This window comes from Rosa rugosa, chromosome 2, assembly GCF_958449725.1.
Source record: "Rosa rugosa chromosome 2, drRosRugo1.1, whole genome shotgun sequence".
NCBI classification, from domain to species: domain Eukaryota; kingdom Viridiplantae; phylum Streptophyta; class Magnoliopsida; order Rosales; family Rosaceae; genus Rosa; species Rosa rugosa.
The window spans coordinates 22,125,230-22,138,722 of NC_084821.1; the positions used below are offsets into that span (position 1 = coordinate 22,125,230).

Genomic DNA, 13,493 nt, shown 5'->3' on the forward strand with positions numbered 1-13,493 from the left:
CCGGTCTATTAGTGGTCCTGATTATAGTATTCATACCGCTTGTAACTTCTTCAGTATGAATGCAATTATTTGATAAAAAAAAATAACAGCTTTCAATTTAAGCTTATATAGCTCATGAGATCGCGGTTGCATAACTTCATAAATGATTGTTCATTTGGTCTCCGATAAATTTTAGAACCAAGATATCAAAACTGCATTGACTTAACAAAAGAAAGCCAATGCATTGTATACTCTAGATCCATACAACTACTATAAATGACATAACCCTCGTTACCAAATAACAAACCCTCATTAGATAGTACTTTACAAAGTATATGGGAGTGGAGAGGGAAACAATTGGGTTCTCTTTGTGTTTGCCTGAGCTTGATCAAACCCAAAAGTCCCGGCCGTGCCAAAATCAGCTAGCTAGTTTGATCTACATCATCTTCATGTACATGGTATTGCAGAGTAAATTTTTGGCTTTAAGATCACCATGTATGACTCTAAGACGGGAGGATCATGTAGAAACATAATTCCTCAAGCAATCCCTCCGATAATCTTGTGACGACAAGCCCAATCTGTCTTTGAAAGTCTACAATCTTCGAAACTAACTAGTCGAGTCAAATTAGAATTAGTTTCAAGTACATACAATCTGATGCAACATGATAGTTGCTGGTCGCAGTAGTCCAATACAACTAATATTTCCTTATTTATTTTCCTTTTCCTAGCTCTTGTTGGATTTTATCAATTACTAGTTGGTTTAGGGTTTGCAAATTAACTATTTAAACCTCTTATTTAGTTGTAGTAGTTGTTTCTTTCCTGAATATCAATAAAATTGAGAATTTTCTCACAACTAGCTCTTTCAACTCCGCCATTATGTAGGAATCAACGAGGCATAGATACTCTAAATCCTTGGCTATTCTCACCTTGAGAATCAACAAGGTTTAGATTTTATCTCATTTTCTTTATTCATCATATTGGTTTTGTTCTGGTGACATAATTGGAAATTGGGGTTTGAGGTTGTGAGTTAATTCCCATCACGAGCTGCATCATGATCTCAATCTGATAAGACTATCAGAAATAGTTCAAGGTACAAACCTGATAGCAAACATCTTTCCTTTTTCTTCGAAGTACAAAAATCTCAATAACGAAACCAGATTTTTTCTTTTTCTTTTTTTAAGCATGGCTACCAATATATTATATATACCATCTCATTCTTAGATTTTTCTCTTCCTTGCGCAGAACATCTTGATAGTCCCTTCACAACTATTTCGTCACCATTTCGGAGTATGCCCTCTGAGCAAATTTTTCTCGCGTCGATTTCTAGAATGGTCATTTTCACACAGATTTTACAATTAGAATGTTATAAACCTTCTTAGGTTATTTAATTATGCAGTTTTGGAACTTTAAGTCAAGAATTATACAATCACGGACCCTACAGTACTTTTTAATCTGAATGGTTTCAACTTCACTGGAGAATGCATGTGGACATATTTGAACATATGCTTATATATATTCCGAGTAAAACTTACAAATGGTCTTTAATTCTGGTTTGCAAATTAGTCAAACCTATAAATCTTCTGATTCCTCTCTAAACTTCTTATATATATCACTCTTGTAGAACTCCCTCGTCCTAATTACCAGAACCAGTGAAACAAGAGCACCAAAAAATGTGACAGCAGCTAAAATTGAGAAAGACAGCCTATAACACTGACTCCCAATACAAATCAGCTCCTTCACCGAAGACCTTGTCATCCCTTTCCTTGCCAAATCCTTCAACGCCTCTCGATCATAGAGCATCCCGGTGACCTTCACATTGAGAATGTAAGACCCGAGAGGACTCGCTAACTGTCCACAATTGAACAATGTGGAGTAGTACTTGAGCCCAAACAGCTCGGAAATGATGGCGAAAAGCAACGGTAGTTGGGCACCAAAAGAAATCCCAATGATCACTGATGCCACATAAACTGAACCAGGGACCGGAAATGCAATGAGGAGGTGGCCGACACTTGATAGAAGAAGCGCAAGAGTCATCATGAGTGGTCTGGGCATTTTCCACCTTACTAATAGGCTTTCCGAGACAAACCCGGAAAAGACTCTACCAAAGTAGTTCCATATGCTCACTAGTGATATAAAAGAGCTTATTGTCTTAGTTGGGTATCCGAGAGACTCACCGATTTGCCCCAAATTGTCTACGGCCGTCAAGCTTGACCCGAGACCACATAGCGTTGCAATGAAGAGAATGAGCATGTCTACGCTAAGGAGGGCTTGTAAAATTGTGTAGTCTTCTCCTCTTGGTGGCTTGTTGCATATCTCAGCAAAACAGGGCGTCTCTGTTTTCTCTGCTTTCTCTGTTTTTGGTTGCTCAGTTGCTTCTGGTTTCTGAACCGCTACCTCCGTCGGAGGATCGACTGGTTGTTTCTTGAGGTTCCAGAGGAGCAGCTCTTCTCTAATTGCAATTCCAAGAGGGAGAAAGAGAAACACACAAACCACAGCGACGCTTCCGGCATAGGCAGCTTGGGAGAAAGCAATCTGTTTCTGCATTATGGTCATAACCATGAGAAACAAAGCAAGAGCAATAGAGATGTAGAGGAAATGGTAAAAGACTCTGAGCTCATTTGGTTGCCTAACAACTTTCATTGGACGAATGGTGTACACAAACACTACAGAAAGAGCAGCAGGGAGCCAAGCAATGAGTAGAACCAACGATTTCGAATCGTTTCCATAAACTGCCAAGTAAATCTGATTAAACATGGCTCCACTAAGCCCAGTAAAACCCTTCAACAGACCAAGCATAACGCCTCTGCTTTCCGGGAAGTTCTTGACACAAGTGACAAGAGCTCCGGTATTTGCAAAGTTCTGAGAATTTGCTCCGATACAAATGTACATGCACATCTGCCAGACTTTGGGTTTGGCTATTTTACCGGTGACGGCAAGCCAGATCATGAAGTAGCCGGTGAAATTCATGGCGGAGCCGACTAGGAGAACGAACCAAGTTGGGGTTACTTCACCTATTAAGCCGGAGAGGACTCCGACGTTGGCGCCGAGGTCTTTGAAGAAGCCGAGCAAGTTGAGGGTGGATTGGTCGTAGCCGAGAGTGGACTTGATCTGCTTGGAGTAGACTCCGAACAGAAAAGCTGCTCCGGCTCCGGCCATGATAAGAAAGGATGCAACCACTGTGAACCATCTTCCTTGAACCACTTGCACTGCAAACTGGAGCGACTCACTAGGTTTAGAGCTGCTCATTTTGGCCATGGCTAGCCGGAAAGAGTTTGGTTTTCTGGAACGGAGCTAAGAAAAGCAAAGGTGAAGATGCGCTTTTGGATTGGTGTGGATATATAAACAAGTAGCCGAAAGGATTGACTTGAGTGTTTGAGCAGCCTGAGCTAACATGCAGTGGTATTTGAATACAACTCAAGGCCAAAGGGTATGGTATATAAATAAGCCTAGAGGTCTTGTGAGGAACAAGTTTGGGGTTTTGTTTTTCGGTTCGAGTCTTTGTTTAACGGTCTTGGTTATCAGAACCCAATGGAAGTGTGGTTTAAAAGATTACTAAGTGCTTCATTAGTGTGATCCTTGTTGAGAATATATACATCCCATATGGGAAAAAAGGGACTTTGCCTATGAGTTTATAAGGGTTTGGGTCAATCCATCCATTGCCAATTGGTTTTGGATGTGAACCTCAGATTACTTTATCATGGTATTAGAGCGGGTTACCCACGTGTGCATGCCTAACGGCCACACGGGCTCCACGTCACCCAAAGGTTGTCCACGTGTATGGCTTGAAAATTCGCCACACGTGCGGGGGCGTGTTGAGAATATATACATCCCACATGGGAAAAATAGGACCTTGCCTATGAGTTTATAAGGGTTTGGGCCACTCCATCCATTGCCAATTGGTTTTGGATGTGAACCCCAGATTACTTTATCAATCCTGTTGGCTGCTTAAGATCTCTAATGGTTGATTGTGGGAAATTGAGCAAGACCCTTTTGAGCTTCCACTTCATCATCCAAATATCATGGATCTCATTTGTGCAAAAAATGAAAATTTTCAGTTTAGGAAGGTCATTTGGTTTTGTTTTTCCCTTTGCTAATGCGAAGTGGTTTGGTTGTATGTGGGCAACGATTACAACACTGAATGAGGAACTTGTGATATTGTCCGTTGATGCGCCTACTCTTGCAATGGTGACATTTTTCTATCACGAACCATTCCTTATCGCAGCCCAACCTGCTTGTTTTGCACAACTTTTTCATGTAACTTTTTTGCAAGGTTTCTGTTCTTCGTAGTAGTCTTTTCTTAGTTCGGAGATTTATCTCACTAAATTTTATCGTTCTGAATCCCGACAACTGATTTGTTTTGCTAACCAGGGTCAACCATTTGATCGAGGGTTCGTCTTTAGTTACTTTGTGTTGAACTTTGTGGAGTTAGTTTTTCTCTCATGTTATTTTCAGACAACAGATTTAGTTGTAGCAGGTTTTAACTTTTTTTCCTGACTATCACCCCCTGTGACAAAGTACTTTTACCCTTGTTGTGATCATTTCCTTTGTATTCTTTAACTCTCACCTATCTCATCAATACACTTAATATATTTTTCTCAAAAAAGAAGAATAATAATAGGCTAAGATTCAATTAAATTGAGACATAATTATCCAAAATCTCACCAAGATAACATACAAAAGTGTAAAGTATAGATGAAAAGAAAAGAAAGTTAAACTGAGAAAAACAAAAATGGATGGCATATCTCTATATGGTCTAAACCAAATCAGAGGAAATGTCAAAAACCTATATTAATGACCATATTATCATGAATTGGAGGTTTTGCTATCTTTTTCACATTTTAATTAGAACAAAATGACAAGGTAGCCACTAATGAGAAAATTGATGATCGATATTCTAACCTATCAATAGGATACGCCCTGTATGTATTCAAAAATTTCCCATTTTTCAGTTGACTAACTCGATTGTTGATGACCATAAACAGAGAACCAGATACTGCAACATTTTCATTTAACTTGGGAAGGCTGCAATGCTTTTTAATCAACTTCTTTTGATCTCATATTGATTGAATTTGCAATATCAAAAACAAATTGTAAAAAATTTAACTTTGGTTTCCTCAAACATCTCACCACTACTTGATTCAACTTGTGTAAACTAATTATTAAGATTCATCAAGTATTATTTTAAACTGTTTTGAACCTATCTCGATCTTAAAGTAGCATAATCAATTCCGGCCTTTGTAACATTTGTGGACTTGAGATCATGGTTTTTAATTTGTAAGTCACATTCAACCATTTCAAACCACATTATCATAAGCAAAGGATGCAGCGCTAAAACATAATCATGCGGCTACGGAAATGAGATTGGCATGAAAGCTACATGAATTCCACATGAAAATATGCAGGGCGATGAAAATTTTGGCAATTAAAGCCTCTAATTTTAATTTTTCAGTTTGGCTGTTAGCTTTTTAGCATCAATTTTTCACATGGATTTGGAGGCTTTGCGAACTTTTTCACATGAGGATGAGGACCAAATGAGGAAGTACGCAGTCCAATTATGACAAAACTGATGATATTTCGAAGTCTTATAAAATTGTAAAATGCCCACCTGTAAGTGCTACGCTATTGTTGGACCTACGCAATCAAAATCTTTCATGTTGGGTTGGTGTATTCTCCAATTGAGCGCTGAAGAATGATCACAAGTTTCGTCTGAGAAAAAAAAAAAAAAAGTTAGGTTTGTAGTCCCCCTTCTTCTTTTTTTTTTTCTTTTTGTTCGGAAATTAGATTTGTAGACTCCCAATACTACTACTAGAGCAAATATTGTTTTTTAACGGTTAATATATTAATACAGTTCTCTTTGTAGACTCTCAAACAAACTTAAAGGCTAGGAAATTGCTAAGTACTTTTCTTTTAGCTTTCACCATTGACTTAGCTGCAATGCTAGGGTTTCTCGTTGTTTTTCCATCTTCGATAAAATTCTCAAATTCTATAGCTGTCCCCATAATTGGATTGTTTCCTCTTGCTGTGTGTGCTGCGCTTGGTAGTGGCGGAGCTGTGGTTCTTTCAAGGTCCATTTTGAACTGTGATGGTGCCTTGTTTGAGTGGCTAGCCTCTGGGTGGTGGAAGAGAAGTGAACCAAGTCCGGATTGGTTAAGGTCAGATCAAATAGGTCGTGTCCGATCAGATCCTCAAACTGGATTTCCATTTGGCTGCTATGTTAAGGGTTTTGCAAGTATGTTGGATCGATTGATTTTCCATAGAGGTGGTGGTGCTTCTTGCTGGATCGGTTGTTGATAGTAGTCCTGGAGGCTGGATCGCTCCGACGATGCCGAAGGTTAGGGCGGGTTGTGTCTGCTCAGGGTCTGTTTGAGTTGTAGACTTGGATAGCGGTACCAACGCCTTTGCTTGTGGAGTTCGTTGAGGTAGCGAAGGTGATTGTTGCAATAATGGCTTGCGGGCTGGCGGTGACATCAGTCTTAATTTTGGTACTGGTGCTTACGACAGTGGCTTAGCTGCTGAAGACGGAGACGGTACTGGCAACAATGGCAGTGGAGATGGAAGTGGTGGCGGTTGGTGCAGAGGCACCGCTGCTTCTTCTACTACTCCATCTAATTGGGCTACTTGGGCCTTGAACTGTTTTGTGGGCCTCTTTGATCGTGTAGTTCAAGCTTCTGCGGAGAATGAACCATGCAAGAATACTGAGACTGAAATTATGGAGGAACTGCATGCAGATGATGGAACTTTCAGGGATGCAGGTGTAGCATCCTCAAATAGCAATGTTTAATTTTCCCTTGGGTCGCAAGATTGAGTTGCTCAGTTGTCACGTTTACTTTATTTGCTTCTAAGTTTCTAGGTCTTGTCTTTGATTGTCCTTAAAAGGTGGGTGTACCCGGGAGTGTGAGGCTATATCTTCTTAGTATAAGTTCTTTGTATGTCCTAAAGGATGACTCTTTTTGTCGGCCCTTATGAGGAATGTCGTTTTTGGTTCTGCTTGCTGAAATATAAATTTGACTAACCTCCATCGATTCAAAAAACTAAAGGGCTAAAATAGAAAAGACAACCTATTACAAATTAACGCTCAACCAAGTCTAATGCTGAGCAATATTTCTTCGCCCTCGAAGGAAATCTATTCTATTAACTACCTCCGCGTACATGCATTGTGGAATGAAAGTAACTAATACTTCTAAGAAGGCTCATAAAAGAGCTTTTGCAAGCAAAAAACAACACAACCTTAGAACCTAAGCAATGATAATCTCCTTCCCTCTTGAGGAGGAGGAGAAGCTCAACTTTCTTGAAAAAGTGAAGGTAAAGAGACCAATTCCATCCAGTCCTCCAGCTTTCTCAGTACCCTTGACCTTGCATTTTTTTGGAGACACCTTCACTGACTCCACCATAACTTTGTTCTCCTTAGCTTTATTTTTAGTTCTTCTAGATCTTCCGCCCTTCTTAGAAGCATATACATAAGTGGGAACAATAGCCAGATCCATGTTAATAGCATCAAGTTTGGAATGCCCCACCTAAAAATTGAGCCTTGGTATTTTCGGAAAAGACTCAAGCACCTTCTTTTGTGCCCGACGTTGACCTGATAGAGCACTACTAGGGTAAGAATTTGCACCCTCAAGTTCTCTGATCACCACCGTCTTCAGAGGCTTAGGAACAACAAATAAGCTGCCACCCAAAGTGGCAAACGCTAAATAATCAACCTAGTTATGGCCTTGATGATGATCTTAAGGCCAAAATCAACCGTCTACACACGAGCATTTGTTTGGAGGAGCAACAACCCTAGTTAGGGCTTGCTCTAGATTTCAGATGTCATCAACATATAAAATAAGCAAAATAAAATTGCTCCCCACTGGTCTTAAGATAAATGCACTCATCTAGTTTATTTTCTAGAAAACCAAATTGAATGATTATCTTATCAACTTTAGGTACTATTGCCTAGAACCTTGCTTAAGACCATATATTAATTTTCTAAGCTTGCATACCTTTCCATCATCTTCTGTAAAACTATCTGGTTGCAGCATATATATTTCTTCATGCAGGTTACCATCTAAAAATGCAGTCTTAACATCCATTTGGTGTAGCTCAAGATCAAAGTGTGCAACTAGGGCGATGATTATTCTAAATGCATCTCTAGTTGAGACTGGAGAGAAAATCTCATTATAATTAATCCCTTCCTTTTAATTTATTCTTTAGCCACTAATCTGGCTTTATCTCTTTGTATTCTTCCATCTACATCCCTTTTTGTTTTAAACACCCATTTGCATTCAATAGGCTTGGAATCACATGGCTTATTAACTAGAGTCCATACTCCATTTTGTGACATGTTGTGAAGCTCATCTTCCATTGTCAATCTCTATTTTGCACTATTCATTGACTGCATGACTTTTGCAACTGAGGTTGGATCATCTTCATCTCCCAAATCAGTTTCCTCAATGGTCAGATATAGCTTGTAATCATCTGGTATAGCAGATTTTCTAGCTCTTATAGGTTTTCTCAAAGCTATAGGTTGTGACTCTTCTGTAATTGGTACTGCATTCATTTCAACTTGTTGCTCATTTTGTGGCATTTACATTGAATCATTCACAACTTGTTCATATTATGCCTTTGTGACATACTGTACTGACATTTTCAACAATTTCTTGCATTGCATTATAGCTTGATGTGCTACAATTTCAGTATGTTGATTTTCTGGAACAAGATCCAAAAACAATTCATTGTCTTATACTGAATGTCACTGTAATCTTGATTTAAGATTGAGAAGTTGCTGCAATCCTGATAAATAAACAAATTTCAATATCATTATCTACCTGTGATGCTTCCATATCTATTTCAATATCCTTTCCTGCATTGTTATCAAAGAGTTCATCATAAAATGTATCTATGTGGGATTCCACAATCCTTTTATTTCTTTTTGGACAGTAAAATTTGAACCTCTTTGACTTCTCACAGTAGCCAATGAAATAACCACTCACTGACTGAGAATCAAGCTTTCTATCAGCTATATTGTGAACTCTATCTTTTGCATTGCAAGCCCACACATGGAAATGGTTTAAATTGGGTTAGTAACCACACCATTATTTAAAAGGAGTTTTAAGAACAGCCTTGCTTGGAGTTCTATTGCAGATATAATTTGCAGCCTTCAAGGCTTCTCCCCATAGAAATTTTGGTAATCTAGATCTCACAATCATGCCTCTAACCATGCTAATCAATGTCCTGTTCCTCCTTTCTGATACTCCATTTTTCTATGAATTATATGGAGTAGTGTATTGAGCCACTATTCCACATTCATGTATACAATGCAAAAGAACCCTTATGTTGGCCTTGTTTAGAGCACCTATCATAGTACTCACCTCCCCTATCTGATCTGATAGCTTTAGCTACCCTACCTATGTGTTTTTCTACCTCAGTTTTATAGATTTTAAAAAATTCAAAACTTGTGATTTTTCTGAAATTTAATAAATGTAACAATATCTAGAAAAGTCATCAATGAAAGTGATGAAATAACAATTTCCTCAGATTGTATTAACTGGAAAAGAACCACAAATATTTGTGAGTTAAATCAAGCAGTTGTTCACTTCTTTTTGAACATGTTTTTCTAGCATTTGTCATTTTTCTTTTTAAGCAATCAACACAAGTTTTAAAATCAGCAAAATCTAAATTAGGCAGTATCCCTTATTTAATTAGTTCAGCTAATCTTTGCTTTGAAATGTGACAAAGTCTTCTATGCCACAGAAAAGATGATGAATCACAAAACTTTCTTTTTGAACTTAGTTTGTTTAAAACATAAATTTTCTTGCTATCATTTTCAGATGAAACATTTTTGCAATTAGCACACCAATAACTATTCACAAGTTTAGCATCACCAAAACATTGTGTATAATTTTATTGTTATTGGAGAAACTAAAATCATTGTTTGCTACAAATTGAGATCCAGAAATCAAATTCCTACTAATACTTGGAATACAATACACATTGTTTAATTGTAATACATAATCATTCTCAAACTTAAGTTTGACAATACCTACAGCCTTCACAGCCACCCTTTGACCATTTCCAGTACGCATCCTTGTCTCATTCTTGCTTGGGATTGAAATCCTTGACAATCCCTGTAATGAATTGACAATATGAATAGCGGAACCAGTGTCAAACCACCAAGAATTGTCATGTATAAATTAATTTGACTCAAAACTAAAAATAAATTTTGATAGAAAACTACCAATAAATTTTGATAGAAAACTACCTTTCTTTTTCAGCCAAGCTTTAAAACCTTCACATTCTTTTTTTTTTTTTTTTTTTTTTTTTTTTTTTTAAAAACCCCACCCCATTCCCACCCTTGATGGGGCTCGAACTCCTGACCTCTTATATATGAGACCAAAGCCTTACCACCCCACCAAACACACACACCCCACCTTCACATTCTTTCTTAAAATGACCAGGTTTTTTTTTTTTGCAAAAGAAACACTTAATGCCACCTGCAGGTTTATGTTTCATTTTATCATGATATCACAATGGATTTAGAGGTGCTTACAGAAGTGCCAGGTTAGAAGTCCTTGTTGCCAAACTTCTTTTTGTACTTGGTCTTAGTCATCAGATTCACAGCCATATATGTTCCTTCCTTCTATATCTCATCTTCAAATTTCACACATAATGGTATGAGTTCATTGACACTCAATTTCTCCTTCTGTGTTTTGTAAAGTATTTTCAAGTTAGAGTACTCATCTGTAAGTGAGTTCAGAAGCATGTGTACAAGAAATGGATCTTCAACTGTCATATAGTCCTCTAAGTCTCCTAGCAATGTCTGACCCTCTCATTATGTATTCTCTAACATTGGTCTTCCCATTGAACTTCATCCTTATGAGTGATTTCATAAGGTTTCCAATCTTAGCTTTATCTGAGACTTTGAATTTTCCAGCAATGGATTTAAAGAACACTCACTACACCAAAAAAGTTAACACACAACACTTTTTGCACAACGAAAAAAAAAATGTGTTGTGTGATGAAGAAAAGTGAATCACACAACACGTTTACAAAACTTGCGTTGTATAAGGGGGTTAAAATTCTGAACTTTTTAGCTAGAAGGTCATTACACAACAGTTATAAGAATAGTTTGTTGTGTGAATGAAAAAAAAAATAGCGGCAGATTTCCCTCTTAGCCTAACTCAAATTTGGCTCTAAATTGGTACTCCAAGGGACAACAGAATAGTTATATCTGTTGTATGAGTGTAGCTTGCAAAATATTATACAACAGTTTTTTTACTTTGTGTTGTCCAAGTGAGGAAGATATATACTGGCAAGATTTCAATGCATCCAAAATGTCATTCATTCCCCCAAAACGAACTAACTTTGATCGAAATATAGGTTACATATATGTACTCCTACAACGTAATTTCTTATTTGTGTTGTCTAAATGAGAGATACTTATCCCTAGCGCCAAAACTAATACTATGATTGCACATAGGCGGGAACTATCCCTCCTTGCTCCCTCAGCTCAAATTTAAAATGTGTAAAATCAGACAACATAACTTCATATATGTGTTGTCTGATTCCTGAATACAAAATAAAAAGAACCAAAGCCCCGCGCCTTGACACCTATTATCTCTCACTTGCACAAAATAACACTTCAACAAAATAACAGATGATCTTTTCTTCGAGCATCTCTCCTCAAAACATCATCTCTTCTCGCGTTTTACTGTCCCTTTTCCTAGATCGCTCTTCTCTCCCTATCGTCTTCACAATCCCTTCCTCCATCTACATCATGATCTTAGCCTACACACATCACCGCCGAGATTAGGGTTCTATTATCTCAACTCAGCCATCACTCAATTCCATTTGTGAAGAAATAGGGTTCTGCGTATTGGGAAGAAGGAGGAGTTTCTTCAATCCGCTGAAGATTAGGGTTCTTCGATCTCTAGGTTTACAACGTCAATTTGGGGATTCGTGGGCTACTCGATTTGGGGTTTTTACGGCTCTTCGTCCTCTCTTCGCAATCGCACTCGTCGTCTTGTTCATTGCTTCTGGTAACTACTCCTCTTAAATTTTTTCACCATTTAATTCGTTTTACTTGGGGAATTCTGGAGTAGAATGATAGATCTGGATCTGGTAACCTCTTGCTTTGGAGGAGCCTGCCCCCGCCGCCTTGGAACTTACTGAATCCTTCGTGACTGAGCCAGCCCCAAAACGCGAGGAGATTTTCGCTGTTGTTATGGTACCTCTCTATTCTTTCAGCGAGTTTTTAAATTTGGGAAATCTGTTCTTCATTGCTTATAAGCTGATTATAATTGTGTTTAGATTGGAGGGCGCCAACAGAGAGAAAACGAGGAGGTGAAAAAAAGCAGAGAGAGAAGAGAACGTACTGCAGAAGAGGGAAGAAGGGAAAGAGGAATCGAGAGGAGATGGCGATATCAAGGAGGTTTTGATCTGGGTTTTATTTTCTTCCTTTTAATTTATGTTTCTTTTCATTCCTGCATGGTTCCTTGTTCTGGAGTTTCGGAGTTGGATTTGATTGGGCTTTGGAGTTGATTTTGGTTTAGGATTATATAGATATGAAGAAGTAGGGAATTGGTTTTGATTTTGATTGAGATTGAGATTTTATTGATTTGGATAGATCATTGAAAAGGTTTTCATGATTTTGTTTTTGCAGGTAATGGAAGAGACGAGTCTTGCATGTAATGAAATGCTGAGGTAGCTAATAACACCACCACACATCTAACACTTTTAGGAATTGTAACCTGTTGAAAACAAATCCTATACAGGGAAGCAGGCAAGTACTTTTTTACTGTTGTTTTCTTTCTTATTGATATTATGTTTTCCATTACAAGGAGTCTCTTGGTTCAAAATGTGGTCTGAAGGTTCATCTTTCTCAAATGTATTTATATGCCTTGCACAATTATTCACACAATGGTCTGTTGTTCTATTTCCTAATTCCAGATTTGTTCCTACATTATTGCTTTTTACTAAATTGATATCTGGACCTATGGAATTCATCCTTAGAGTCATGAATATCAGCTCTACTTCACTACATGGAATAGACCATTCTGGTTGCATGGGATTTCACTACAGGTTCTCGATTTAAAAGTGGACCACAACTTCATCTTACTGGTAAAGCACAAATAATCATCCCGATTGTAATCATCCACCACAAGAGTTTAGCCACTTACTCAAGGATGTCCTAGTAGCAAAGCAAACCAAGGGCAGCTCCGTATTCCAGTATTTCACAGTTGACACAGACTCATCACTATCAAGACCAGGTAAGTATGGCCTATATATCTCGTTCTATAGGCATTCAGTGTGTGGGGTTTATGCTAAGGATCATATAGTTCATGGTCTTAAGAGTATCACAGGGCTTCTTGTGTTCAGTATCTTGTTCTAGAAAATACAGAACCAATTCACTATGCTTGAAGCAAATCAAGATTGTGAATTTATATGATCACCACTACAAATGCTAGGGCAGAATAAGCACTAGGGTACTGGAGTCCAACATCTGAAATAAGTAACTGCATTCACTTGAATAGTTC

The 13,493-nt window shown here is 38.0% G+C and overlaps 1 protein-coding gene and 1 long non-coding RNA gene across 3 annotated transcripts; one reads left to right on the forward strand and one right to left on the reverse strand.

The window, feature by feature from the left end:
* Positions 1-1,548: 1,548 nt before the first annotated feature.
* On the reverse strand, positions 1,549-3,278 carry LOC133734009 (protein NUCLEAR FUSION DEFECTIVE 4-like). The gene has a single exon (XM_062161671.1). The coding sequence runs from the start codon at positions 3,232-3,234 to the stop codon at positions 1,549-1,551; it is 1,686 nt and encodes a 561-aa protein (XP_062017655.1). The 5' UTR covers positions 3,235-3,278.
* An 8,253-nt stretch (positions 3,279-11,531) lies between these two features.
* On the forward strand, positions 11,532-13,157 carry LOC133732956 (uncharacterized). 2 transcript variants are annotated; one of them, XR_009857423.1, is made up of 4 exons: positions 11,532-11,996; positions 12,098-12,184; positions 12,268-12,388; positions 12,620-13,157. It is a non-coding gene; the product is annotated as an uncharacterized LOC133732956 (long non-coding RNA). The 2 variants fall into 2 exon arrangements; XR_009857422.1 differs by having other exon boundaries at positions 11,532-12,184.
* Positions 13,158-13,493: the final 336 nt, after the last annotated feature.